This window comes from Anolis carolinensis, chromosome 1, assembly GCF_035594765.1.
Source record: "Anolis carolinensis isolate JA03-04 chromosome 1, rAnoCar3.1.pri, whole genome shotgun sequence".
Classification (NCBI taxonomy): Eukaryota; Metazoa; Chordata; class Lepidosauria; order Squamata; family Dactyloidae; genus Anolis; species Anolis carolinensis.
In genome coordinates this window covers 355,562,155-355,589,617 of record NC_085841.1, presented here as the reverse complement: position 1 = coordinate 355,589,617, position 27,463 = coordinate 355,562,155, and the positions used below count along the sequence as shown (strand labels likewise).

At 39.7% G+C, this 27,463-nt stretch overlaps 1 protein-coding gene across 1 annotated transcript in view; it reads left to right on the top strand.

Annotated features, from left to right (window-relative positions):
• The window catches only part of syne2 (spectrin repeat containing nuclear envelope protein 2), a 325,700-nt gene that overhangs the window by 75,799 nt on the left and 222,438 nt on the right, over positions 1 to 27,463 (top strand). The window contains exons 8-15 of the mRNA XM_062967506.1: positions 5,546 to 5,742; positions 6,116 to 6,216; positions 7,888 to 7,989; positions 11,031 to 11,168; positions 12,906 to 13,070; positions 21,831 to 21,943; positions 22,952 to 23,108; positions 25,826 to 25,922. Coding sequence (XP_062823576.1) covers positions 5,546 to 5,742; positions 6,116 to 6,216; positions 7,888 to 7,989; positions 11,031 to 11,168; positions 12,906 to 13,070; positions 21,831 to 21,943; positions 22,952 to 23,108; positions 25,826 to 25,922 — 1,070 coding nt within the window. The remainder of the gene's footprint in view (positions 1 to 5,545; positions 5,743 to 6,115; positions 6,217 to 7,887; positions 7,990 to 11,030; positions 11,169 to 12,905; positions 13,071 to 21,830; positions 21,944 to 22,951; positions 23,109 to 25,825; positions 25,923 to 27,463) is intronic.

The following is a 27,463-nucleotide window of genomic DNA, read 5'->3' as shown; positions in this document are numbered from 1 at the left end:
GTGAGATTCTACTGTATTAGGTGTTTTAATTCTTGCCTTAATGTCTAAATGTTGTTTAGATCTTATGTTTAATGGTCTTACTGATTTTAATACAGTTAAATGTTTACTATTTAGATATACAGTAGAATCTCACTTATCCAACGTAAACGGGCCGGCAGAACCTTGGATAACCAAATATGTTGGATAATAAGGAGAGATTAAGGAAAAGCCTATTAAACATCAAATTAGCTTATGATTTTACAAATTAAGCACCAAAACATCATGTTATACAACAAATTTGACAGAAAAAAGTAGTTCAATACGCAGTAATGTTATGTTGCAATTACTGTATTTACAAATTTATCACCAAAATATCACGATGTATTGAAAACATTGACTACAAAAATGCATTGGATAATCCAGAACATGAATAAGCGAGTGTTGGATAAGTGAGACTCTACTGTATGATTTAATTTTCCGTGTTGTGTTTGGCATTGAATTTTTTCCACTATTATGTTGTAAACCTCTTTGAGTCCCCCCAGGGGTGAGAAAAGAGGTATATATATATATATTCAGTAAATAAATAAATAATAACATTTAAACCAAAGTTGACTCTAGTAGACATCTGATAGTACAACAGAATTTTATTTTCCTTTCCTGTTTCTGGTCAAGTCCTCTGCATTGTCCAAAAATCTGCTCTGGAAGAAGAGTTTCTGAAGGCAGAGACATGTTATTTATTATTATTGTTGCTAACTTTATTTATGTCCCGTCTTTTCCTAAAAACTGGGACCGGAAGCATCTTACAAATTTCAATGTAGTTCAAAATGTGCTGGAGTTCAGCATTAAAATAAAATTAAATATTAGTGTTACAGCAATTTAAAAGGACATGTAAAATAACAATAGAATTAAAACAATGGAAGACTCTCTTTAGAACATTTTCCTTAAAAAGCTGGGAGACCCGTGGATCAGGAGAAAGGAGAAATTGCATCCTACTGGTTCTATGGTCCATTCACACTACAGAATTATAGCACTACTAGCTGTGCCCGGCCACGCATTGCTGTGGCGTTGTCTGGTGGTGTTGGTGAGAAGTTGTTGAGGTAGTGGTGGTATTGAATGTCTGTTGTATGGTTGTCTTTATGTTTAGTATGCATTTGGTTGTTTGTGTACTGTGAAAGTGGTGAGGGTAGAGGGGGGTCTATGTCCCTGTGTAGTATTGTATAGTATTTGTACGTTGTCCATGTGTTGTGAATGCTTGGATTGTGTCCTGCTGCATAGTAGAAAGGGTTGGGTTGGATGGCCCTTAAGGGTCTCTCCAAACTCTTGGATTCTATGCTTCTATTATTATTATTATTATTATTATTATTATTATTATCATCTTCATAATCATCATTATTATGTAGAGGCTGAATGGCCATCTGTCAGGAGTGGAAGAAGCCTAAGTAAGGCCTAACTGTGCCTGTCCCCTGGGCTGAGTAGGTTGCTAGAAGACCAAGTGGGCGGAACTTAGTCTTGTAACTGGCAGCAATTGGATAAAAACAATTATTCCTCTCCCGCTAATTAGGACTTTATTTTTCTTTTCTTTTTGTCGTATCAACCTAGAGCCATGGATGATGGGCTGTGTTGTCAAATTTCGAGGTTGAGGGGCCTGTAGTTTTGTTGTTTTGTCCGCTGCCCTGATGCCATCACTCTTTTATATATATAGATTATTCCATTTTAATCTCAGATCTGTCATATGGAATTTTGAGATTAGCATAGGACTGCCCATTAAAAACCCATAATAGAAAGCATCTGTGCATAAGGGAATTTCTTCCATCCTGTCTTTTTTACTCTGTCCCATGTGGAAAGCAATGGAATCAGAAACAGAAGCAACAGGGTTAACACACTGCTCTCTTTGTGTCTTGATTCAGCATGCATACATAAAAAATGAATAAGAATAGAGAGTAAAGAAAAAGAGGATATGACTCTTGTACTTTTAATAGTAGCATGGAAAAGGAAATTTCAGCAGTTTACATTTGCTCTGTCTTGTTCTTGCTAGCTATCAATGGGTCTAAGGAGGTCAAGAGTTTAGTTATGGTGTTGGTTGTTTGTTCCTTTAAGTCAGGGGTCCCCAAACTTTTTAAACAGGGGGCCAGTTCATGATCTTTCGGACCGTTGGAGGGCCGGACTATAGTTGGCCACCAAGCAATAATAATAATAAATAATAATAATAATAATAATAACAACAACAACAGCAACAACAACAACAATAATAATAAAAAAGAGCGTTGGAAGAGACCCTTTGGGCCATTGAGTCCAATCTCCTTCTGCCTTTGTGCACCGAAAGCACAAGCAAAGCATCCCTGACAGATGGCCACCCAGCCTCAATGATGATGATAATAATAATAATAATAATAATAATAATAATAATAATAATAATAATAATAAGGGTTGGAAGAGACCCCTTGGGCCATTGAGTCCAATCCCTTTCTGCCTTTGTGCACCAAAAGCACAAGCAAAGCATCCCTGACAGATGGCCACCCAGCCTCAATGTTAATAATAATAATAATAATAATAATAATAATAATAATAATAATAATAATAATAAAGAGGGTTGGAAGAGACCCCTTGGGCCATTTAGTTCTATCCCCTTCTGCCTTTGTGCACCAAAAGCCATTAGTATTGCCCCTGACAGATGTCCACCCAGCCTCAATGATAATAATAATAATAATAATAATAATAATAATAATAATAATAATAATAATAATAATAATAATAATAATAAGGGTTGTAAGAGAAGAAGAGACCCCTTGGGTCATTTAGCCCAACCCCCTTCTGCCCTTGTGCCGTGGGGGCCGGATAAATGGCTTCGATGGGCCGCATCCGGCCCCCGGGCCTTAGTTTGGGGACCCCTGCTTTAAGTCATTAATGATTTACAGTGACACTAAGGTGAACCTATCACAAGGTTTTCTTGGCAAGATTTGTTCAGAAGGATTTTTTGCTTTGCCTTCTTCTTGTTGGAATTCAACCCTCACTGCTCAAGTCTGCAGTCCTCAATGAGGAATGACAGTTGGAATGTATCTATTTATTCTCTCCTTTCTGTTTCTTCTTTCGTTCTGATTAGTTGTGTAGAATGGATACTTCACAGGTGCATGCCTTTTGTCTTTGACTTCTATATTTACATCTCTCCCTGCTTGTGTGTCAGGAGAGATGTAGTGCTTGGAGATTTCCCCCTCTCTTTTGAACCCTAGAAGAGATGGGATTAGTTAGAGTAGCTCAGACCCAGTTCTTTACTATTAAGAAATGTAGTTATTATTTTTGTAAATAAACCTTTTACAAGTCTGGATCTTTTCCTCCCAAGCTCTAAATTCTTTTACAACCACATGGCACTTCAGGCTCTGCTTGCTGTGAGCTGAATACTCAACTATAGTAGAGTCTCACTTATCCAACACTCACTTATCCAGCATTCTGGATTATCCAACGCATTTTTGTAGTCAATGTTTTCAATATATCGTGATATTTTGGTGCTAAATTCGTAAATACAGTAATTACAACATAACATTACTGCGTATTGAACTACTTTTGCCTGTCAAATTTGTTGTATAACATGATGTTTTGGTGCTTAATTTGTAAAATCATAACCTATTTTGATGTTCAATAGGATTTTTCTTAATCACTCCTTATTATCCAACATATTCGCTTATCCAACTTTCTGCCGGCCCGTTGGATAATCCAGACTCTACTGTAGTCCTCATGAGGGAAGACTGCAACAAATGGCCTGCTGTGATAAGATTTTGTATGAGGAAAAGAGCTTTATTCATGTCTTAACAGAATAAGTTGGTCAGCACTGTCTCATTTCTATAATTACGTTGTAGACAATAAAAGGAATTTTGTGCCTAGTTCAAGTGCCTGATTTAGTTTGTGTTCAGATCAGAATCTCAGGGAGTTACTTTTTTGAACTACAACTCGCAGAATTTCTCAACTACTGTCATCAATGGATAGGGCTCAACAAGCTGCCAAGGGTCTTATAGGATTTTAAAGAATTAAAAAGTAACTTTCTCAACCTCTACTAGTGCTGAACACAAACTCTGTAAACACATTTCAAACCCATGAGATCACTGAATTCAGTCAAAGTGTTAGGTCTTTGTTCACCTTCCCACTTACTTGCAGTATGCAAACCACTTTTTAAAATTCGCTGTTCTGCCAGGACTAGTTCTGACTCATGGATGCCCCTTCTGGGCATGGCTCTGTTCTCAAACAAAGAAACACATTGTCTGAAGGAACATGAGTGGCATTTATGTCGAATATATCTGAATTTCTTTGCAGTGGATGTATCACTGCAGGTTGAGAAATCATGGTCAGAGATACATTAGGCGGAGTCCAAACTTAATTGACTTAAGTCCTATTGATTTCACTGAGTTCACTTGGAAGAGAGATCACCAGTAAATACAAGGTATCCCAGGAATTGAATTTATCCCATTGTGCCGTTCAAGTGGCTTACACTAAGATCCTTATTATGCTACACTGTTGTAAAGCTACGAGGGTTATCCAGAAAGTAGATTATGTTTTGGAATTAAAAATGAAAAAAGTATAGGAGAAAACATTTACCATGTGCAGTTGAAAGCCACACCCAAATACCACTTCTCAACATAGTTGCCATTCAAATCTAGGCACTTATCATAGCGATGAATGAGCTTGGCAACTCCTTCCCCACAAAACTCTGCCGCTTGCGTCCTCAACCAGCAGGTCACCTCTTTCTGCAGCTGCGCATCGTCACCAAAATGCTGTGTTGAGGACACAAGCGGCAGAGTTTTGTAGGGGAGGAGTTGCCAAGCTCATTCATCGCTATGAGAAGTGCCTAGATTTGAATGGCGACTATGTTGAAAAGTGGTATTTGGGTGTGGCTTTCAACTGCATCTGGTAAATGTTTTCTCCTATACTTTGTTCATTTTTAATTCCAAAACGTAATCTACTTTCTGGATAACCCTCGTATATTCCACTTTACTAACATTGAATGGAATTCTGGTGTTTGTAGTCTAGTGAGGTCCAAGAGGTCTCTGGCTGAGAATTCAAAATGCCCCTCCTTAAACTTCAAATCTCAGGATACTGTGGCAACGAAAGTGGAATAAAGTGCAATGGCAGCATGGTGTGATGTGGCCCTAAATAATAAAGGGCAAATGATGAATTAGCTTTCCCTAAATTTCCCCAATCCTCCTCTGTTGTTGCACTATAACATTCTACCTTGGGAGAATGGGATTTGTAGTTCAGGATATCCAGAACAAGCCAGGCTTGCAAAGTATACACACAGTATATGACTCTTCGAGCTTGGAAAAGTTACTTGTTTGGATTATGATCTCTAGAAATCTTCAGGCAACATTTTCCCTGGACAGTTGTAGCCCAAAAAGTAACTTTGTAAAGTTGTGACATGGTGATGGTGGTACAGCGAGATAAATTGATCCAGATTTTCATGGTTGATGGAACTTCACCACTGCTTACAGGAGTAACTTGATGGATGCTTTGAATATATTATATTATATTATATTATATTATATTATATTATATTATATTATATTATATTTTTTTGGTACAGACATGGCTCCGTCAGTGTTGCAGATTTCAAATCCAGCTGGAGAAATGGGTTGGCTTTCTTAGCTGTCATTCATGCCTTACGTCCAGGTTTGGTTGATGTGGAGAAAGCAAAAGGAAGGTCCAACCAAGAGAATCTGAAGGAGGCCTTTGATCTTGCAGAGAAGAAACTAAATATTCCCCGGCTGCTTGAACCTGAAGGTAACTATTTTGTTTCATCCTTACTTTGCCATTGGTCACTTTGTATTTAGCCTGGGAGGAACTCTGTTAATAGCAGCACAAGGGTTTTAACATGAGTTCTTTCATCTTCTTCTAAAATCCAGTGGCCAGTTTCATATTCACATAGTTCTGCTTTTATAATTCTACATTCTCTCACTACCCAGAAGCTGGGATCAAGGAGAAAAAGGGGAATCTGCCATGGACATTCAAGACATTTTTCCAGAAAGCAATCATGAGTCTGCCTTGAGTCCCCTCCGGGGTTGAGAAAAGCGGGATAGAAATGTTGCACATAATAAATAAATAATAATAAATCATGCAATCTAGGAATGTTTAAACTGTTTCTTCCACTTCATAGATGTTGATGTCACCAATCCAGATGAAAAGTCCATCATGACGTATGTGGCTCAGTTTCTGCAGTATTTCAAAAGTTTACCTGTAGTTGAAGATGAAATGCAGGTATGTAAATCTTTAATTTTGGAACTAAATTTGGTGAGATCAGAATATTCATTGGGTGAAGATTCCTCAAGAATCCTGAGCATGTTTTAGAGCAGAACTTTCCAAACATTTTTTAGACATGTATCATTTTGCGACACAGTAATTCAGTTTTTCTAGCAAACTGGAGATCGAACAAAACTCTTATAAGACATATGGACACAGGCATAAATTGTAATAACAACATTTCTCATGAAAACTTTTCATTTACAATTTTTTTAAAAAATGTATGATGTATTGCTTGTTTCATATAGACTCAGAGGTTTCTTGTTATATCAGAAAGCTCTGTTTAGAGTGTCTTTACAATAATGGGACAAAAGGTGCAAAAAGAGAAGAAAAAAGATTAGAGCAGTAACTATCCTGTTTCCCTGAAAATAAGGCAGTGTCTTATATTAATTTTTGCTCCCAAAGATGTGCTAAGTCTTATTTTCAGGGGATGTCTTATTTTTCCATGAAGAAGAATTCACACTTATTGTGGAACAAAAAAAGGGGCCGGGCTGTGGCGCAGGCTGTTGAGCAGCCTGCTGCAATAAATCACTCTGACCATGAGGTCATGAGTTTGAGGCCAGCCCGTGGCGGGGTGAGCACCCGTCAATTAAAAATAAAAAAATAGCCCCTGCTTGTTGCTGACCTAGCAACCCGAAAGACAGTTGCATCTATCAAGTAGGAAATAAGGTACCACTTATAAAAGTGGGGAGGCAAGTTTAACTAATTTACGACTTGGAATGAGGAAGTGCCGTCAGAGTGGATGATGAAGCAGCTGCTCCCCCCTGTGGCCAGAATCGAACATCCCCTCAGGAGAAGGTTAAATTGCCTCTGCGTCTGTCTGTCTCTGATGTGTCTATGGACATTGAATGTTTGCCCTATGTGTGTATAATGTGATCCGCCCTGAGTCCCCTTTGGGGCGAGAAGGGCGGAATTTAAATACTGTAAATAAATAAATAAATAAATAAATAAATAAATAAATAAATAAAATACTTTACAGTAGTTGTCATCACAAACTAGCATAACCAAATTGTGAATCCTGTCAAGAGTTTCTTGTTACTACCATTATTTCCATGTACAACACTCTGTGGTATGTACATTTACCGATCCTGCATGCTCTGGTGTTCTGTTTGTTGTGCATGTTTCCAGTCAAAAACTTTGCTAGGTCTTACTTTCCGGGGAGGCCTTATATTGAGCAATTCAGCAAAACCTCTACTAGGTCTTATTTTCAAGGGATGTCTTATTTTCAGGGAAATAGGGTAGTACAGATGCTTTCTGACCCTTAGTTGAAGGATCTGCTATATAGTCTGGACCTGAGCCATAGAGGACTTCATAGGTCATAACTAGCACTTTGAATTGTGCCCAGAAACAAACTGGCAGCCAGTGAAGCTGTTGTAATAGGGGAGTTGACATGAGGGAAAACCCACAGTACCTGCCATTGACATCAGCTCATTTGGCAAAGCAGGTTCCAAAATGATGTTGGTGCGAGTTCTTGCATCGCTTTCACAAGGTTTGAAATGCAGTCCTTTCTGAAAGGGGGAACTTCCTTGAGAGTATCTTTGACAGGGTGACCTGTTCTTCAACAATGCACGGCTGGAATTTTTGGGAGGGTTGAGATACATGTTTGCAACTTTCTGTTCTGTTTCCCAGGGGAAAGCGAACGAGACCTTGAGTTGGCTGGAAGCTCAAGAAACGAAGTTAACAGAGTTGCAGGCTGAAACTGACAATGCACCCTTCTATGAGAAATACAAAGTAAGTTCTCTTGGCACATTTCATACATTTAGAGATAAGAAATGATCTCAAGGAATACATTCATGTGACTAAATCAAGGGTTTTGCATTTTTCCATGACTCTGTACAACAATGCTATACAGAGTTCTGCCTTCTTACTTTCTCGTCATTTCTTTGTCATTTTGAATGATGGTTGTCTTGTATCACAATTGCAAGATTTGGTGAGTTCAGGGCCTAGTTTTGATTTCTCAGAAACTTGAAGTCCTCCTCACTGAAATGGGGTTTGCAATTAGAATTTGGTGAGTTCAGGGCCTAGTTTTGATTTCTCAGAAACTTGAAGTCCTCCTCACTGAAATGGGGTTTGCAATTAGAATTGGAAGTGACTTGAAGTCCCAGTTTAAGGCACCATTTTGATGAAGCATGGCCCATCATTGTCCTCTAGAAGCCACCGGCCTTGCAGGCTTCATAGAATCATAGAATCATAGTTGGAAGAGACCTCATGGGCCATCCAGTCCAACCCTCTGCCAAGAAGCATGAAAATCGCATTCAAAGCACCCTCAACAGATGGCCATCCAACCTCTGCTTAAAAGCCTCCACCACACTCCGGGGCAGAGAGTTCCACTGCTGAACAGCTCTCACAGTGAGGAAGTTCTTCCCAATGTTCAGATAGAATCTCCTTTCCTGTAGTTTGTTTTTGCTTTGACAGGTTTTTTGAAGTGGTGATATTTGAGGTGACTCATGGATTCCATAGGGTTTTCTTCAACAAGGATTACTCACAGGTGGTTTTGTCAGTTCCTTTCTCAGAAATATAACATACAGCACCTTGGATTTACAGTAGAGTCTCACTTATCCAAGATTCGCTTACCCAAGGTTCTGGATTATCCATTGCATTTTTGTAGTCAATATTTTCAATATATCATGATATTTTGGTGCTAAATTCGTAAATTCGTGAAAACAAAGGAATTCCAGACAGGAAACAATCAGGGCCAGTTAACACCTCCCAAGAAAGGATTCCCCCATGCAAGAAGCAGCTGGGCTTTGAAGCTGCAAGGCCATTCAGTGCTAATTAAGGTGACCAATTGCAACATTCACACCTGCCTCCAAAAGACAAGAGTTCTTTCTCTCATCCTGGACATTCCTCATACAGTAGAGTCTCACTTATCGCTTATCCAAGGTTCTGGAATATCCAAGGCATTTTTGTAGTCAATGTTTTCAATATAGCATGATATTTTGGTGCTAAATTCGTAAATACAGTAATTACTACATAACATTACTGCGTATTGAACTACTTTTTCTGTCAAATTTGTTGTATAACATGATGTTTGGGTGCTTAATTTGTAAAATCATAACCCAATTTGATGTTTAATAGGCTTTTCCTTAATCCCTCCTTATTATCCAAGATATTTGCTTATCCAACATTCTGCCGGCCCGTTTAGCTTGGATAAGTGAGACTCTACTGCAGGGGTCCCCAAACTAAGGCCCAGGGGCCGGATGCGGCCCTCCAAGGTCTTTTACCTGGCCCCCACCCTCAGTTTTATAATATAATATTTTTATATCAGTTTTAATAATATAATATATTGTATATACATATAATATTGATAAAATATTATAATGTTATACAATATAATACTACTAATAATAACATTTAATAATATTGTTTATATGTTATATATTACATATAATATTACAGTATAGTGGTGTAGTTCAATATAGTAATATATAATGCTAATATTGTGCTATGCTAATAGCACTGGAGCTGGAGACCGAAAGGTCCCAGGTTCAAACCCCGGGAGCGGTGGGAGCGGCCACTGTTAGCTCCAGCTCCTGCCAACCTAGCAGTTCAAAAACATGCCAATGTGAGTAGATCAATAGGTACTGCTCTGGCGGGAAGGTAACGGCGCTCCATGCAGTCATGCTGGCCACATGACCTTGGAGGTGTCTACGGACAACGCCGGCTCTTTGGCTTAGTAATGGAAATGAGCACCAATCCCCAGAGTCGGTCACGACTGGACTTAACGTCAGGGGAAAACCTTTACCTTAATAATATAAGGCTGTGGCGCAGGCGGGAGAGCAAGCCAGTGCAATTAACTGCAATGAATCACTCTGACCAGGAGGTCATGAGTTCGAGGCCCGCTCGGAGCCTATGTTTGTTTGTCTTTGTTCTATGTTAAAAGGCATTGAATGTTTGCCTATATGTGTAATGTGATCCACCCTGAGTCCCCTTCGGGGTGAGAAGGGCGGAATATAAATGCTATAAATAAATAATATAATATAATATAATATAATATAATATAATATAATATAATATATTGTATGTACATACAGCTGCTCTGAGTCCCATTCAGGGTGAGAAGGGTGGGATATAAATGTAGTAAATAAATGTAGTAAATAAATAAATAAATAATTTTAGACTTAGGCTCGCCCAAAGTCTGAAATGACTTGAAGGCACACAACAACAACAACAATCCTAATTAACTTGACTATCTCATTGGCCAGTAGCAGGCCCCACACTTCCCATTGAAATCCTGATAGGTTTATGTTGGTTAAAATAGTTTTCATTTTTAATTATTGCATTGTTCTTTCATTGTTGTTGTTTTGCACTACAAATAAGACATGTGCAGTGTGCATAGGAATTTGTTCGTATTTTTTTCAAATGATAATTCAGCCCCTCAACAGTCTAAAGAATCGTGGACCGGCCCTCTGCTTTAAAAATTTGAGGACCTCTGCTCTACTGTATTGGCAGTCTCTCTTCCAAGTACTACCCAAGACTGACCCTGCTTTGCTTCCAAAATCAGATGATATCTGGTGGGCGACTTTAGGGTATTTAGGCTACTGCTTATCCACATGATAGTTTCATTTAAATAACCACTATCTAGTGATTCATCTTTTCTTGAAGCAGAGATGACGAACCTTTGGACCATGGTCCAAATAACTCCTTACCATACTTTGTGCTCCTTACCATACTTTTAGAGTGACTGAGATTACCTTCCCCTCTCGCCTAATTCTTCCTTTACTGTGAAAGTATGTGACGCAAAATGTGAGCATATATATCTTCTTTCTTAGGAGATGATGTCTTTTATGGAAACATTTGATGAGGAGAAGAAAGCTTTCCTGCCTGTTTTGGCTTCTAAAAGGAAACCTTTGGAGCTGAGTGAAGATCAACTGCAGATGAGAGAAGCATGGAACATCCTATCCTCACAGGTCATTAGGGGTGTTTAATGTATCTCATCCTTGCCTTGAATGGCCAGAAGCTGAAAAAAGTTACTGTATATACTCAAGTATAAGCCTAGTTTTTCAGCCCTTTTTTAAAGACTGAAAAAGCCCCCCTCGGCTTATGGTCAGGTGAGGATCCTGGTTGGTCTATATTTGGGTCAGCTCATACTCGAGAATATATGGTACATTTATTATTTTTCTCTATTATTACTGGTATTATTACATTTATTATTTTTCTCTATTATTGTTGCTACTATTACATTTATTTTACTCTATTTTATTATTATTATTATTATTATTATTATTATTATTATTATTATTATTACATTATTTATTTATTTATTTACTTATAGCATTTATATTCCGCCCTTCTCACCCCGAAGGGGACTCAGGGCGGATCACATTACACATATAGGCAAACATTCAATGCCTTTTAACATAGAACAAAGACAAACAAACATAGACTCCGAGCCGGGCCTCGAACTCATGACCTCCTGGTCAGAGTGATTGATTGCAGTGATTGATTGCAGCTGCTCTCCATGGACATTCAAGACATTTTTCCAGAAAGCAATCATGAGTCTGCCTTGAGTCCCCTCCGGGGTTGAGAAAAGCGGGATAGAAATGTTGCACAATGTGCCTGCGCCACAGCCTGCGCCACAGCCTGAGCCCTGTAATAATAAGATCACTCTGATCTTATTATTATTATTACATTTATTATTTTACTCTATTATTATTAAAAGGATACATAAGCACATTTACATTGAAGAAGATGAGAATAATGATTTGATCAGAGTTGGACAGTCTTATCTTAAATTTGAGCTTTATGTAAATATTAAAAACATTGAACCTACTGATGCCTCAATTAATGTAATTTTATTGGTATCTATTTTTATTTCTGAAATTTACCCACCTTCGGCTTATACTGGAGTAAATGTTTTCCCAGTTTTTTTGTGGTAAAATTAGGTGCCTCTGCTTATATTCGGGTATATGAGTATATATGGTATATTTTGAATACAGTTTGAAGAGGGTTGCGGGAACTGTAGCCGTTCACCAAAGAAATCATAGAGTTGGGAGAGATTACAAATGCCAGCTGCTCCAACACCATTGTGCCATGCAGGAAGACACAATCAAAGCACTCCTAACAGATAGACATCCAGGTTCTGCTTAAAAACCTCCAAAGGTTTTTCCAAAACTGTAGAAATGTTACATCTTCTTTAAAGATCGTGTCATTATAACAAGGGTGTCAAATTCATTTTCATTGAACCTTATGGTTACCTTCAAAGGGCTGTTGAATTTACAGACAGAAAATTCGTGAATACAGAGGCCAACTATATATATTTTTACATAATGGACAGTGCTTTGGTTTTTGCTCAATTTGGGTCCCCAGGTGTTACAGAATGACCAGTCCCATCACTTGATTGGGACTGGACTGGATGTAATGGGAATTGCAACCCAACAGGTAAATTAACTAGACCAGGCATGGGCAAACTTTGGCCCTCCAGGTGTTTTGGACTTCAACTCCCACAATTCCCAACAGCCTACCGGCTGTTAGGAATTGTGGGAGTTGAAGTCCAAAACACCTGGAGGGCCCAAGTTGGCCCATGCCTGGTCTAGACTTTCAGACCTCCAGTTGGTTCCTTAGTAACAACATTGAGAAGGTTTGTATGCAAAGATGAAATAACAGAACCTGTACAAACTAGACATCTTTGTCTTTTCTTAATGTAGATTTATGAATGGAAAGGAGAGCTGGACCGTTTGTTACCTCCGCCTTTAGATACCATTGAGTTGTGGCTCCAAGATGTAGAACACCAGATGGCTGAAGATCTCCCTGATTCCCACCATCGCTGCAAAGCAATAGATGTCCTTCAAGGAAGAATGAAATCCCTCCAGGTTAGCAGCAGTGAAGTGTGATATTTGTCACATAGACACGCCATTCTGTTTTCTCTCTCTCTCTGTTGTGCCTTCTTTCCCACTCTCAGAAAGCTTCGGAAAGTTACATTTTGGACTATAATTACAAGACAGATTCTGGAAGCTGTTATCTGAAAAGTCACTTTCCCAGGCTTTATGCACCAGTGCTTTGATTTATGAATCATAGAATCATAGAATCATAGAATCATAGAATAGTAGAGTTGGAAGAGACCTCAAGGGCCATCTAGTCCAACCCCCCGCTAAGAAGCAGGAAATCGCATTCAAAGCACCCCCGACAGATGGCCATCCAGCCTCTGCTTAAAAGCCCCCAAAGAAGGAGCCTCCACCACGGCCCGGGGGAGAGAGTTCCACTGCCGAACAGCCCTCACAGTGAGGAAGTTCTTCCTGATGTTCAGGTGGAATCTCCTTTCCTATAGTTTGAAGCCATTGTTCCGTGTCCTAGTCTGCAGGGCAGCAGAAAACGAGCTTGCTCCCTCCTCCCTATGACTTCCCCTCACATATTTGTACATGGCTATCATGTCTCCTCTCAGCCTTCTCTTCTGCAGGCTAAACATGCCCAGCTCTTTAAGCCTCTCCTCATAGGGCTTGTTCTCCAGACCCTTAATCATTTTAGTTGCCCTCCTCTGGACGCTTTCCAGCTTGTCAGCATCTCCCTTCATCTGCGGTGCCCAAAACTGGACACAGTATTCCAGGTCTGACCAAGGCAGAATAGAGGGGGAGCATGACTTCCCTGGACGTTATTCCCCTATTGATGCAGGCCAAAATCCCATTGGCTTTTTTAGCTGCCGCATCACATTGTAGGCTCATGTTTAATTTGTTGTCCACGAGGACTCCAAGATCTTTTTCGCACACACTGCTGTCAAGCCAGGCGTCCCCCATTCTGTATCTTTGATTTCCATTTTTTCTGCCGAAGTGAAGTATCTTGCATTTGTCCCTGTTGAACTTCATTTTGTTAGTTTCGGCCCATCTCTCTAGTCTGTCAAGATCGTTTTGAATTCTGCTCCTGTCTTCTGGAGTGTTAGCTATCCCTCCGAGTTTGGTGTCATCTGCAAACTTGATGATCGTGCCTTCTAACCCTTCGTCTAAGTCGTTAATAAAGATGTTGAACAGAACCGGGCCCAGGACGGAGCCCTGCGGCACTCCACTTGTCACTTCTTTCCATGATGAAGACGACGCATTGGTGAGCACCCTTTGGGTTCGTTCGCTTAGCCAATTACAGATCCACCTAACCGTAGTTTTGTCTAGCCCACATTTTACTAGTTTGTTTGCCAGAAGGTCGTGGGGGACTTTGTCGAAGGCCTTACTGAAATCTAGATATGCTACATCCACGGCATTCCCTGTATCGACCCAACTCGTAACTCTATCGAAAAAAGAGATCAGATTAGTCTGGCATGACTTGTTTTTGGTAAATCCGTGTTGATTATTAGCAATGACCGCATTTGTTTCTAAGTGTTTGCAGACCACTTCCTTAATGATCTTTTCCAGAATCTTGCCTGGTATTGATGTGAGGCTGACCGGACGGTAATTGTTTGGGTCGTTCTTTTTTCCCTTCTTGAAGATAGGGACCACATTCGCCCTCCTCCAATCTGCTGGGACTTCTCCTGTTCTCCAAGAACTCTCGAAGATGATTGCCAGTGGTTCTGAAATAACTTCCGCTAGTTCCTTCAATACTCTTGGATGTAGCTGATCTGGCCCTGGGGACTTGAATTCGTTTAGAGTGGCCAGGTGTTCCTGGACAACTTGTTTCCCTATTTGGGGTTGGATTTCCCCCAATCCTTCGTCCATTCCATGTTGCTGAGGTTGAAGATGGCTTTCTTTTTGTGAGAAGACCGAGGCAAAGAAGGCATTAAGCAGTTCTGCCTTTTCCCTATCCCCTGTCACCATCACCCCATCTACTCCTTGCAGTGGCCCTATCGCCTCCTTTTTCTTCCTTTTTCTACCAACATAAGCAAAAAAACCTTTTTTGTTGTTTTTTATGTCCCTGGCAAGCCTGAGCTCATTTTGCGCTTTAGCCTTGCGAACCTTTTCCCTACAGGAGTTGGCTATACGTTTGAATTCTTCTTTGGTGATTTCTCCCCTTTTCCACTTCTTGTGCATGTCACTTTTGAGCTTTAGCTCAGTTAGAAGTTCTTTGGACATCCATTCTGGCTTCTTTGCACTTGTCTTATTTTTCTTCTTTGTTGGCACTGTTTGCATTTGCGCCTTGAGTATTTCACTTTTGAAAAACTCCCATCCATCCTTAACTCCCTTGTTTTTTAATATCGGCGTCCATGGAATGCCGCTCAGTAATTCCTTCATTTTTTGGAAGTCAGCTCTCTTAAAGTCCAGAATGCGTGTTTGACTTGTCTTAGTTTCAGCATTCCTTTGTATTGCAAACTGCAGGAGCACATGGTCACTTGCCCCTAAGGATCCAACCACTTCAACTGTATTGATCAGGTCTTCCACATTTGTTAAGATTAGATCAAGAGTTGCTGATCCCCTTGTTGCCTCTTCTACCTTCTGGACCATAAAATTATCTGCAAGGCAAGTGAGGAATTTGTTGGACTTTGTACTCTTGGCTGAGTTTGTTTTCCAGCAGATATCGGGATAATTGAAATCGCCCATGACTACTATATCTCTTCTTTGTGCCTGTTTGGTCAGCTGTTGACAGAAGGCTTCATCAAGTCCTTCATCCTGACTCGGAGGTCTGTAGTAGACACCCACGACAAGATCTTTTTGAGTCCCGGTTCCCTTGATTCTTATCCAGATGCTTTCAAGCTGGTTTCCCGGATTACAGTCTTGCATTTCTTCTGCAACGTAACTGTTTTTGACATATAAAGCTACTCCCCCTCCTCTCCCCTTTGTTCTATTTCTGTGAAAGAGGTTATAGCCCTCAATGGTTAAATTCCAGTGATGGGAGTCATCCCACCAGGTTTCAGTGATGCCTATGACATCGTATGTGTGGTGCTGTGCTAGGAGTTGGAGATGAGATGTTTGATTTGTTCTCTCCTTGGCTCTGCAGATATAATGGCATTGTTTACAGTTTCCTTGCTTCTGTAGTGCTTATATTTGAATAGTAAAGGTAAAGGTTTCCCCTTAACATTAAGTCTAGTCATGTCCAACTCTCGGGGTTGGTGCTCATCTCCATTTCTAAGCCGAAGAGCCGGCGTTGTCTGTAGACACCTCCAAGGTCATGTGGCCGGCATGACTGCATGGAGTGCCGTTACCTTCCCACTGGAGCAGTACCTATTGATCTACTCACACATTTGAATGTTTTCGAACTGCTAGGTTGGCAGAAGCTGGAGCTAACAGCGAATAGTTTCAATTGATCATTAATATTTTATTTGCATATATACAGTAGAGTCTCACTTATCCAACATAAACGGGCAGGCTGAATGTTGGATAAGCGAATATTTCTTTATTTATTACATGCATTTATACCCCGCCCTTCTCCCCGAGGGGACTCAGAGCGGCTGATATGTTGGATAATAAGGAGGCATTAAGAAAAAGCCTAAGAGAAAGCATCCATTATAATAAATGGGAAATATTTTTGTGTTCTGCTTTGTGAACTATTGTTGTATTTTATTGTATTAGTTTATTTATATCCTGCCTTCCCCCAAAAGAGCTGACTCAAGGCAGATTATAGTGTTACAGTAGAGTCTCACTTATCCAAGATAAATGGGCCGGCAGAACCTTGGATAAGCGAAAATGTTGGATAATAAGGAGGGATTAAGAAAAAAGCCTATTAAACATAAAATTACATTATGATTTTATAAATTAAGCACCAAAACATCATGTTTTATAACAAACTAGCTTTGCCCGGCCACACGTTGCTGTGGCTTATGGGAATCCTTTGTTGGCCAGGTGGAATAGCAGTGAATAGACTTGCAGTCTCAAAGCCTGGTGCTTTTTGTTGTATGAACGTAGAGGCATGGATGAGGGGTTGTGCTGCCAAGTTTAGTGTTTCTGGGATGTATAGTTTTGTTGTTTTGTCCTAGGCCGAAATTTCATTACCCTTTTATATATATAGATTGACAGAAAAAGCAGTTCAATACACAGTAATGTTATGTAGTAATTACTGTATTTAGAATTTAGTACCAAAACATTGCACCATTTACTACAAAAACATTGACTACTAAAAGGCAGACTGCCTTGGATAATGCAGAACATTGGATAAGCTTGGATAAGTGAGACTCTACTGTATGTTGTGTTGCGTGACATTACTTGACTTGAATGGAGAAGGCAATTTGCTAATCAGACATGAAAATTTGACTTTTCCAGGAATGTGTTTTCAAAGGCTTTCATGGCCAGAATGGCTGTGATTTTTCTAAGCTGTCTGGCCATGTTCCTGAAGCATTCTCTCCTGACGTTTCACCCACATCTATGGCAGGCATCTTCAGAGGTTGTGAGGTCTCAGGATGCTTGTCATAGATGTGGATGAAAGGTCTGGAGAGAATGCTTCTGGAACATGGAATACAGCCCGGAAAACTCACAGCAACCCGCTTCCAGGAATATTTTGAAAACCCTGAAAATATCAAAGTTTAGGCTGCAGTGCGGACAACACAATTTATATATATAAAAGGAGAATGGCATCGCTCCACTGAGCAAAACAACAAAACTAAAGGCCCCCCAACCTAGAAAATTGACAACACAACCCCTCATCCACGTCTCTACGTTCTTACAAACAAACTACACACCCCTAACCTCCATGGGGCAAAAAAACCCCCAAAAACCAGAATGCACCCCTTTGTGACCCACCTTGATTGACACTAAACAGCCTTGCAGCTTCAAAGCCAGGCTGCCTCCTAGGCCACACCAAAAAAACCAAAAAACCACTTCAGTCTAAATTTTAAACCATTGTGTAGAAGGGGCCTCATATAATACTGTTCCAGGCTAATCATATAACATTATCAATATAATGTATAATAATTACTGTGCTCTAATAACAATACACAACAATATAATCTCTAAAATCACGACACTAAATAAACAACAACACTCAGAACACAGGGGAATTCCACACAGGAAACAACCAGGCCCAGCTAACACCTCCCAACAAAGGATTCCCTCACGCAGGAAGCAGTCAGGCTTGGAAGCTACAAGACCATTCAATGCTAAACAACTTAAATAATCACACCCAGCTTACACGTCCCAGCAAAGGATTCTTCGAAGTACTAACCAGGCAGACCTTGGAGCTGCAGGCCTATTCAATGCTAATCAAGGAGATCCATGGCAACACCTGCCTCAACCAGACAACAGTTCTTTCTACCACACTGCACGTTATTCCACACATATATCAACCCCTTTGTGGCCCACCTTGATTAACACTGAACAGCCTTGCAGCTTCAAAGCCAGACTTTGGAAACCACGAGGCTACTCCATCTCATTCAACCTGGCCTAGCAAGGATATCCTATGTAGAAAACAGCCAGGCTTTGAAGCAGCGAGGCTATTCACTGCAATTCCAATTGGCCACAGCAACGCGTGGCAGGGCACAGTTAGTATATAAGAAATGATACAAGCGAAAGCGCCTGTGTGAGATGACAATGTGAAAAATGGAATACACACAGTTACACAGTTACACTTCCTTGATGGCTCAATGCTGTGGAAACCTGTGATTTGTAGTTTGCAGAGGCACCAGCACTCTGGCAGTGAAGGCTAAAGACCTTGTAAAACTACAATTACTGTGCGTCCATTGCATCAAGTCAAGGCAGTTAAAGTGGTATCAAACTGCATTCATTCTATAGTGTAGATACTATACCCAGAGCATAGATAACCAAAGATGACGGGTGAAATCTAATATAAAGGCTGCTTTGAGCAAACTGATTAAAATGGATAGGACTTGTTATTCACAATTAAAAACCCATTGATCCCAGTAGGTCTGCTCTAGATAAAACTAACATTAATTTAGCTCCCAGTTTTATAACTCAGGAGTAATTGATTGAAAACAACACTCATTCCTACTTTCCAAGGGTGTTAATGAACAGGCATGCAATGCTAAATTGCATTGTTACAGACTGATGGATCTAACTTCCAAGAAAGAAATATCAGAAGGAGTTGGGGAAAGGAAATTAATTCCCCCTAACTGGGGGCAGTGAAGCATGTGCTGTCATGCCTGTTGGGGTATGTGCTAATTGACTTGCCAAGAAGGAAGATTAACGAAGGATTAATTAGGAGTTAATAATGGATTAATTAGGAATTGAGAAAGGTTATAATGATTCCCCTATTTCATCTTGAGAGTAATGAAATGTAGAGGCACTGCGGAACCTCTTATGTTTTCAGAAAAAGAGGCAAAGAATTAGATAAGGGGCATAAGAGAGAAGCAGTGCTTGGAAGAAGCCTTTTGGATTGCAGATCTCAGAATCCACATCTAGTATGGTGACATCTAGCTCCTGGGGGATTTTGGGATTTGTAGTCCAAAAGCTCTCAAGGGAAGTGAGACTTGTTTTGTCAAAGGCATTCACTGGGTTGCTATGAGTTTTCCAGGCTGTCTGGCCATGTTCCAGAAGCATTCTCTCCTGACATTTCACCCACATCTATGGCAGGCATCCTCAGAGGTTGTGAGGTTTGTTGGAAACTAGTCAAGAGGGGTTTATATATCTCTGGAATGTCCAGGATGGGAGAAAGAACTCTTGTCTGTTTGAGCAAGTGTGAATGTTGCAATTGGCCACCTTGATTAGCATTGAATGGCCTTGCAGCTTCAAGGTCTGGCTGCTTCCTGCCTGGGAGAATTCTTTGTTGGGAGGTGTTAGCTGGCCCTGATGGTTTCCTGCCAGAAATTCCCCTGTTTTCTGAGTGTTGTTCTTTATTTACTGTCCTGATTTTATAGTTTTTTTTAATACTGGTAGCCAGATTATATTCATTGTCATGGTTTCCTCCTTTCTGTTGAAATTGTCCACATGCTTGTGGATTTCAATGGCTTCTCAGTGTAGTCTGACATAGTGGTTGTTACAGTGGTCCAGCATTTCTGTATTCTCAAATAATATGCTGTGTCCAGCAGGGCCATAGCCAGAAAAAAATGGAGGGATTGCTGAAATTTTTTTGGGGGGGCGGGGTTGAATTTTATTTTTAGTGAATCATGAAGAGTAGTTCCATAACGCAAAATAATTTAGAAATCAGGCTCCATTAATAAACTTCAGTGGGCACTCAAAACAGATGGGGATTTAGTTCACCAGTTAAAACCAAGCTTTTTTTAAAATATCTGAAAATTTACAGGGGGGGGGGGGTTGAATCCCTAAACCCTCCTCCCTTGGGTACAGCCCTGGTGTCCAGGTTGGTTCATCAAGTGCTGTGCTATGGCTGACTTCTCTGGTTGAATCAGTCTGCAGTGCAGTATTTTTTAAATACTTGAAAATCAGGGCAGTAAATAAAGAGCAACACTCAAAAAACGGGAATTCCTGACAGCTAACAATCGGGGCTAGTTAACACCTCCCAACAAAGGATTGCCCCAGGCATGAGGCAGCCAGGCTTTGAAGCTGTAAGGCCATTTAGTGCTAATCAAAGTGGTCAATTGCAACATTCACACCTACCTTCAAAAGACAAAAGTTCTTTCTCTCACCCTGGACATTCCACATACAGTAGAGTCTCACTTACCCAAGACTCGCTTATCCAAGGTTCTGGAATATCCAAGGCATTTTTGTAGTCGATGTTTTCAGTATAGCGTGATATTTTGATGCTAAATTCGTAAATACAGTAATTACAACATAACATTACTGCATATTGAACTACTTTTTCTGTCAGATTTGTTGCATAACATGATGTTTTGGTGCTTAATTTTTAAAATCATAAACTAATTTGATGTTTAATAGGCTTTTCCTTAATCCCTCCTTATTATCCAAGATATTTGCTTATCCAACGTTCTGCCAGCCCGTTTATGTTGGATAAGTGAGACTCTACTGTATATATATCCCTAGCACTCAAGATCTGGCTCTTTACTAGAGCTTTTGATCTAAGTTAATTTTATCAATATTTGTATGTATGTATTTTTATCCTTTACAATTTTAGCTTGTAAATTGCCTAGAGCATCGTGGATGGAGGGCGATTAATAAGTAATCAAATGATGATGATGATGATATATATAAACCTCACGTACCTAGTTCCAACAGACCTCACAATCTCTGTGGATGCCTGTCATTGATGTGGGCAAAATGTCAGAAGAGAATGCTTCTGGAACAGTGCCATACAGCCTGGAGAACTTATAGCAATCCAGTGACAGAGGTCTTGCTTCTGGTGGTTCATCTAAATTAGATGGAGTTATTATAAATACTTTTATTAGATTTGGGATGAATCAGCTGAAATGTCTTGGTCCTCTTGCCTTAACCAGGAAGCTAAAACAGACTGCTGGCATAGTTTTACTTGTGCTGTTTTCTAGGGCAGGCGTCTAGAGCATAATTGCAGTTTTGCAAGCTGATATTCACGGAGGGGAAAAGGTCAAGTGATTAAGTCTGGGAAAAATAGGCGTGCCAATGGAGGAGGTGCATGAGAGGATAACCTCAACCACGTGCACACTGCTGCCAAGTCTTATGTATCAGACTGCATAAGTGACTCCCATGTAGAATTGACTCATCAAATGAAGGGCTAGTTCAGGAATGGGCAAACTTGGGCCCTCCAGGTGTTTTGGACTCCAACTCCCACCATTCCTAACAGCCTCAGGCCCCTTCCTTTCCCCCCGCAGCCGCTTAAGCTATCACACCATATGCTCTTTTTCTCCTATGAAAACGTATGGATTGTGCTCTTTCTTGTAGGGCTTGATGGCCTATTTTGAACAGCACTTGGAGTCCCTGCTGTCCTTCGAAAACAGAAATGAGATAAGCATGCCACTGGTACCTCACCAAAAGCTGGAAGAAATTAAAAAACGGTTAGTCGTTGTCATATTCCTCCTTTTATCAACCACAAAGGGTGGGAGGCTGGAGTTTAGCTGCAGATAAATGATTGCTTTTACCAAATTTGACAACTCTTTGGCTGGAGAGCAGTATTGCTGATGGACTTGACTGCTGCTCTTGATGATGGTGGGTGTGGGTGATGGGAATTTTAGTTTGGTGTACTTTGAAGGGTATGTCAAATTACAAAAGACTGAAAAATGTTATTTCACTCTGTATTTTTTTAAATTAATGTTGACCTTTTTTGGAGGCTTTGAAACAGAGGCTGGGGGATGACCAAAACAGAATGACCAAAACAGTACAGAGAAGAACTAATCGGGCTGTGGTGCAGGCTGGTGAGCAGCCTGCTGCAATAAATCACTCTGACCATGAGGTCATGAGTTTGAGGCCAGCCCGTGGCGGGTGAGCACCCGTCAATTAAAAATAAAAAATAGCCCCTGCTCGTTGCTGACCTAGCAACCCGAAAGATAGTTGCATCTATCAAGTAGGAAATAAGGTACCACTTATAAAAAGTGGGGAGGCAAATTTAACTAATTTACGATGTTGGAATGAGAAAGTGCCATCAGAGTGGATGATGAAGCAGCTGCTTCCCCCCGTGGCCAGAATTGAACATCCCCTCAGAAGAAGGTTAAATTGCCTCTGCGTCTGTCTGTCTCTGTCTCGGTTCTATGTGTATATGGGCATTGAATGTCTGCCCTATATGTATATAATGTGATCCACCCTGAGTCCCCTTCGGGGTGAGAAGGGCGGAATATAAATACTGTAAATAAATAAATAAATCTGTCGGGGGTGTGTGTGCTTTGAATGAGATTTTCCTGCTTCCCGTCAGGGGGTTGGACTGGATGACACTATATTGATTGGACAATTCTGGGAGATGCAATTTTAAAAAGGAACATTTGAAAACTCGGGACTTGCATAATGAAAAAGATAGCATTTGGTCAGTTTTGTCTCATCTTCAATAAATAAGTGTTTTGGCTGGTTTTCAGGTTCAACAACATTCAGACGATGGATTACAGCATCCTTGTGGAATACTACAACTTATTCTGCTCAGCTATCTTGGAGGAACTGATCTCTAAGTTGAACATTTGGCACATCAAGTATGGGACCAAAGAAGAGATTGAGTCACTCCTTTCAGATTGGCAGGTAAGTCTTTACCCAATGTCTGGCTTGCCATGTGTTTGGTTTGTTTGGAGGATGCAAACTATTCAGTGTATTAGTAGAGTCACATTTTACAACAGGCATAGGCAAACTTTGGCCCTCCCTCCAGGTGTTTTGGACTTCAACTTTCACAATTCCTAACAGCCGGCAGGCTGTTAGGAATTGTGGGAGTTGAAGTCCAAAACACCTGGAGGGAGGGCCAAAGTTTGCCTATGCCTAAGATTATATATTACTTGTTACATTGTTTTAAAACTTTTTGAATTGATTTTATTGTAGACTGTCTTGAGATCCTTGGATATCAGGCAGGATAAAAAAGTAACAACTGCTGTGTATTATTACATCCAGTTTTTTGGTTCTAACTGCATTTGTAATTGTAACTATTATTAGGTGAATTAATCAGCTTTCAGGCTAAAATAGACATCCAGTAGATGTCACTGTAAAGCTATAGATAGATAGTTCACAGCAGCAGATTGGAAAAATGTTATATTCCCCTCCCAAACAAGGATGCTACATTCTTTAAAGTCTAAAATTTTGACAGCAATTTGATTCTCCCAATATGTTTTAGTGCAGTATTGGAAAGAAAAGAAGGGGCTTATCTCAAACAGTCCCATCCAGTCCCTATTTTAGGTTCATTAATCTCATTTCAAAGACAGGAAGGGTCCAGAAGGGCATCTAGTCCAAATGCCTGCCACATAGGAATACACAAATGAGATGCCCATTCAACCACTGTTCAAAATGCTCTTGAACAGTGTTGCTTTTTCCACTCATGACTGCTTTCCATCTGCAAAATCTTTATGTGACTCCAGATATACCAGTATAACAATGTGTACTGATAATAAATCAGCACTTGCAAGTCATGCTTAACAGGCTTATTTTCCTTTTTTGATGAAGTACAGCTAAGCATTTGCTGCACATTGTTGCTGTGTAAAGGTCTAGGCTAGTGATGGCCAACCTATGACATGCGTGTCAGCACTGACACGCCTAGCCATTTTTGCTGCCACATGCAGATTTATTGGATGACTAATGTCTTTTGTGGCCAAATTTGGTGTGATTTGGTCTAGTGGTTTTGTTGTTTACTCCATGGGAATTATATGTGTGTGTGTGTGTGTGTGTATACACACACACACACACATATACATATATATATAGATATATAATCATTCTATTATTGTTCTATTATTATTGTAGTATATTATTATATTATTACTATTATATTATTATATTATTAATTATTCATGACTACATTGAAATTAGAATAGAGAGAAATCAGCATGGAAACTGCAAGAGGTACCATAGATTGTTGTACATGGAAATAATGGTAGTAAATCGTTTTTGATTTATTAAATACAGTTATATGTTACAATTATATATTTTTGTTATTTAAACTATACATATTGTGAAATTATGGTTTTTTTCTCGAAGTGACACACCACCCAAGTCATGCTAGGTTTTTTGGTGAGTTTTGACACACCAAGCGCAAAAGGTTGCCCATCACTGGTCTAGGCGATGTTCAGAAACCTTTAAATGTTGCCGGATTTTTTGGGACCCCAACATTGAGCTAAGGGGATAGTTAGGTTTAAGAAAAGTGCCCTAGAGAAGAGAATTCCATTGCCATATCAGTATCCTTTCTGAGCTGCAATGAACTTCAGAATATGTATGCAAGGGATATTAATTCACCTTGCAAACCAGGCCAGAACTAATCTTAATGGCTTTTCATGACATTAACTTTGGGCCACGGTGGCACAATGAGCTGAATCCTTGTGCCGGCTGAACTGCTGACCTGAAGGTTGGCAGTTCGAATCTGCAAGGTGGGGTGAGCTTCCATCTGTCAGCACTAACTTCCCATGCAGGGAAATGAGAGAAGCCTCCAAGCTGCATGTCCTCTGGGCAATGTCTTTGTAGACAGCCAATTCTCTCACACCAGAAGTGACCCAATTTGCTTCTGACACAATAAAAAAATGACATTAACCCAATGGACATTGCCGTTTGTTATTCTTTCTCTGTCAACAAATGCCTTCACTTTGTCTCTCAGCCTTGGGTTGAGGATTGCTAGCACTTCTGCCCTACCCAGGATTCCATAGGATGAAACCATGGCAGTTAAAGTGGGATTATTACACTATAATAGTGTCATGTGGATGAGCTCCTTGATGGCCTTTTCAGCTTCAGTACCAGCAGTAATACTCTTCTGTATATGTGAGTTGCCAAAGATGGAAAATGCCATCACACTCTAGGGAGCTTTCCGTTGGCAACTGATTCTCTGTGGTGTGAACAGAATCTAATTCACAGTCTTGTCATTTTCTGTTGGGAGGAAGGCAGAATATAAATTAAAAATCAAGTAAATACATTTGGCCTCATCCAAGGTCTCTCTTCTGTTTGCCATATATCAGTCATAGAATATTTTGAGGGAGAAAAGCATCACGGCAGCTTCTGTAACAGCCAAAGATGTTGACATAAATTAAGTGTACATATATTCCCCGAAGTGTGGTGCGTAATAATTCAGAAAGCAAGGACAAGACAAGACAAGAAAATATGAAGGAGGGCTGTTGAGTCAGATCATAAACAGAGAGAATGCCAAACAAATAGAAAAGTGTTTTATTTTTTTCCCCTCCTACCTTTCAGGGTTTTTTTGTTTCTAAATTCAAAACAGAATTGTATAACTATTTCTTTATTAGCAAGCATTCATTCTTTTTTCAATTGAACAGGATTTTATTGAAGAAAAGGGATTTGTTAGTCAACTAGAAGTGGCATTTAAAACCTGTGAAAAGAAGAAGAACAGACTCATCAGGACTTCTGTTTTGGGTACTGGTAATTGCTCATAAGTGCTTAATCTGTATTCTTTTAATCCAATTTTTAATGTTTTATCTGTTGCTTATGTGGACAGAACTACAATACATATGCATTACAATGTTCAGAAGATATGGAGAACTCTTCCAAGATTTCTGAAAGTATAAAAATATATTTGAAGAGAAACAACTTCCGAAGAATTTATTCTCTGCTCTTCAGCCACAAAGGCTCAGCTCAGAATGATTTACAAATGAAGTTAATCCTAGAAATCAGTAAATTTGCCAGTCCTTGAAGAAGTGGAAATTTTCCAGAACCGAGTTCAAATAATGTCTTTCTCCCATTAATCAACTCACTACAAGACACATTTTTATTCTTGAATTAAGTTCAGGCAGTTCTATAAGATAGTACATGGCTCAAAAACTATTGTGATGCTTGTCACAGTAAAACTGAACAGGACAGGTCCAGAAAACAATGGATGAAACTTGCAGCCAAATGCACATAGTTCTGTTACATATAATAATTAGTTTCATGCATCCTATTTATTCTTCTCATAGGATATATTCAGAATCTTAATTGAATGAATAATCTGATACCACTGAGATTTTATACTGTATTCTAATGCTAAAACATTTTAAAGTCACCCAGTACTCCTCACAAAGAGAAAGCTGTGTTAGTCTGTTACATCATTTCAGCATGGATTTACGTAGATTTCAATCCACTTCTTCAGATTAATTGGTAAAACCACAGGTATATTCATATTTACATGGCCGTTAGAGGTGGAGTCAGAGTGTATTAGACCTATTCTCTTTGAGAATTGTGTTCTTTCTACATACATAAGCTTGCTCACTTCAAATGTTCACACTAATGCATGGATGTTGAGGATAAGGCCACAGGTGTCATTCACAGCCACTTTTATCGCAGTGTCCTCCTTTCAAACTAATGTATATATTTACTTATGACTTGCATTTAGGTCACCACTTTCTTCCAATGAACTCAGAGAAGTGTATATTATTCATATCTACTTCACCCTCAAGTTAGATCAGGTTTTTGGTAGATAAGGTCACAAAACAAATTGAGTAGGAGGTCCCAGATCTCCCAAATCAAAGTCTGGCACAATAAGCACTTTTTTCACTCTGCTCTAGTTGAAACTTAAATGTGGATTCAAGTCCCTGATCACTAACCTATTCACTGAAAAATCTTTGGCAAGATACTCTCTTTCCAATCAATCAATCAATCAATCAATCAATCAATCAATCAATCAATCAATGTGTTTATTGTGCTAACCAAAGGGCATCATAGAAAGCCAAAAATGTAGAGAACAGAACGTTCAGGATAAAAAAGTACAGATATTCTAACCAAATTTGTTGTCAAACTTATATAAAGAATGAACACATTTCATGTTATAGATGGATTTTTGACATGAAAGTCAATTTAATTCTTGGCCATTTGTGGCAATTTTATCTAGCTCTCTCTTTCTGATCTTTTTTTCCAGCTAATGCAAAAAGGGCCACTTAATCTATATATATATAAATGAGTGATGGCATCACGGCGACCCA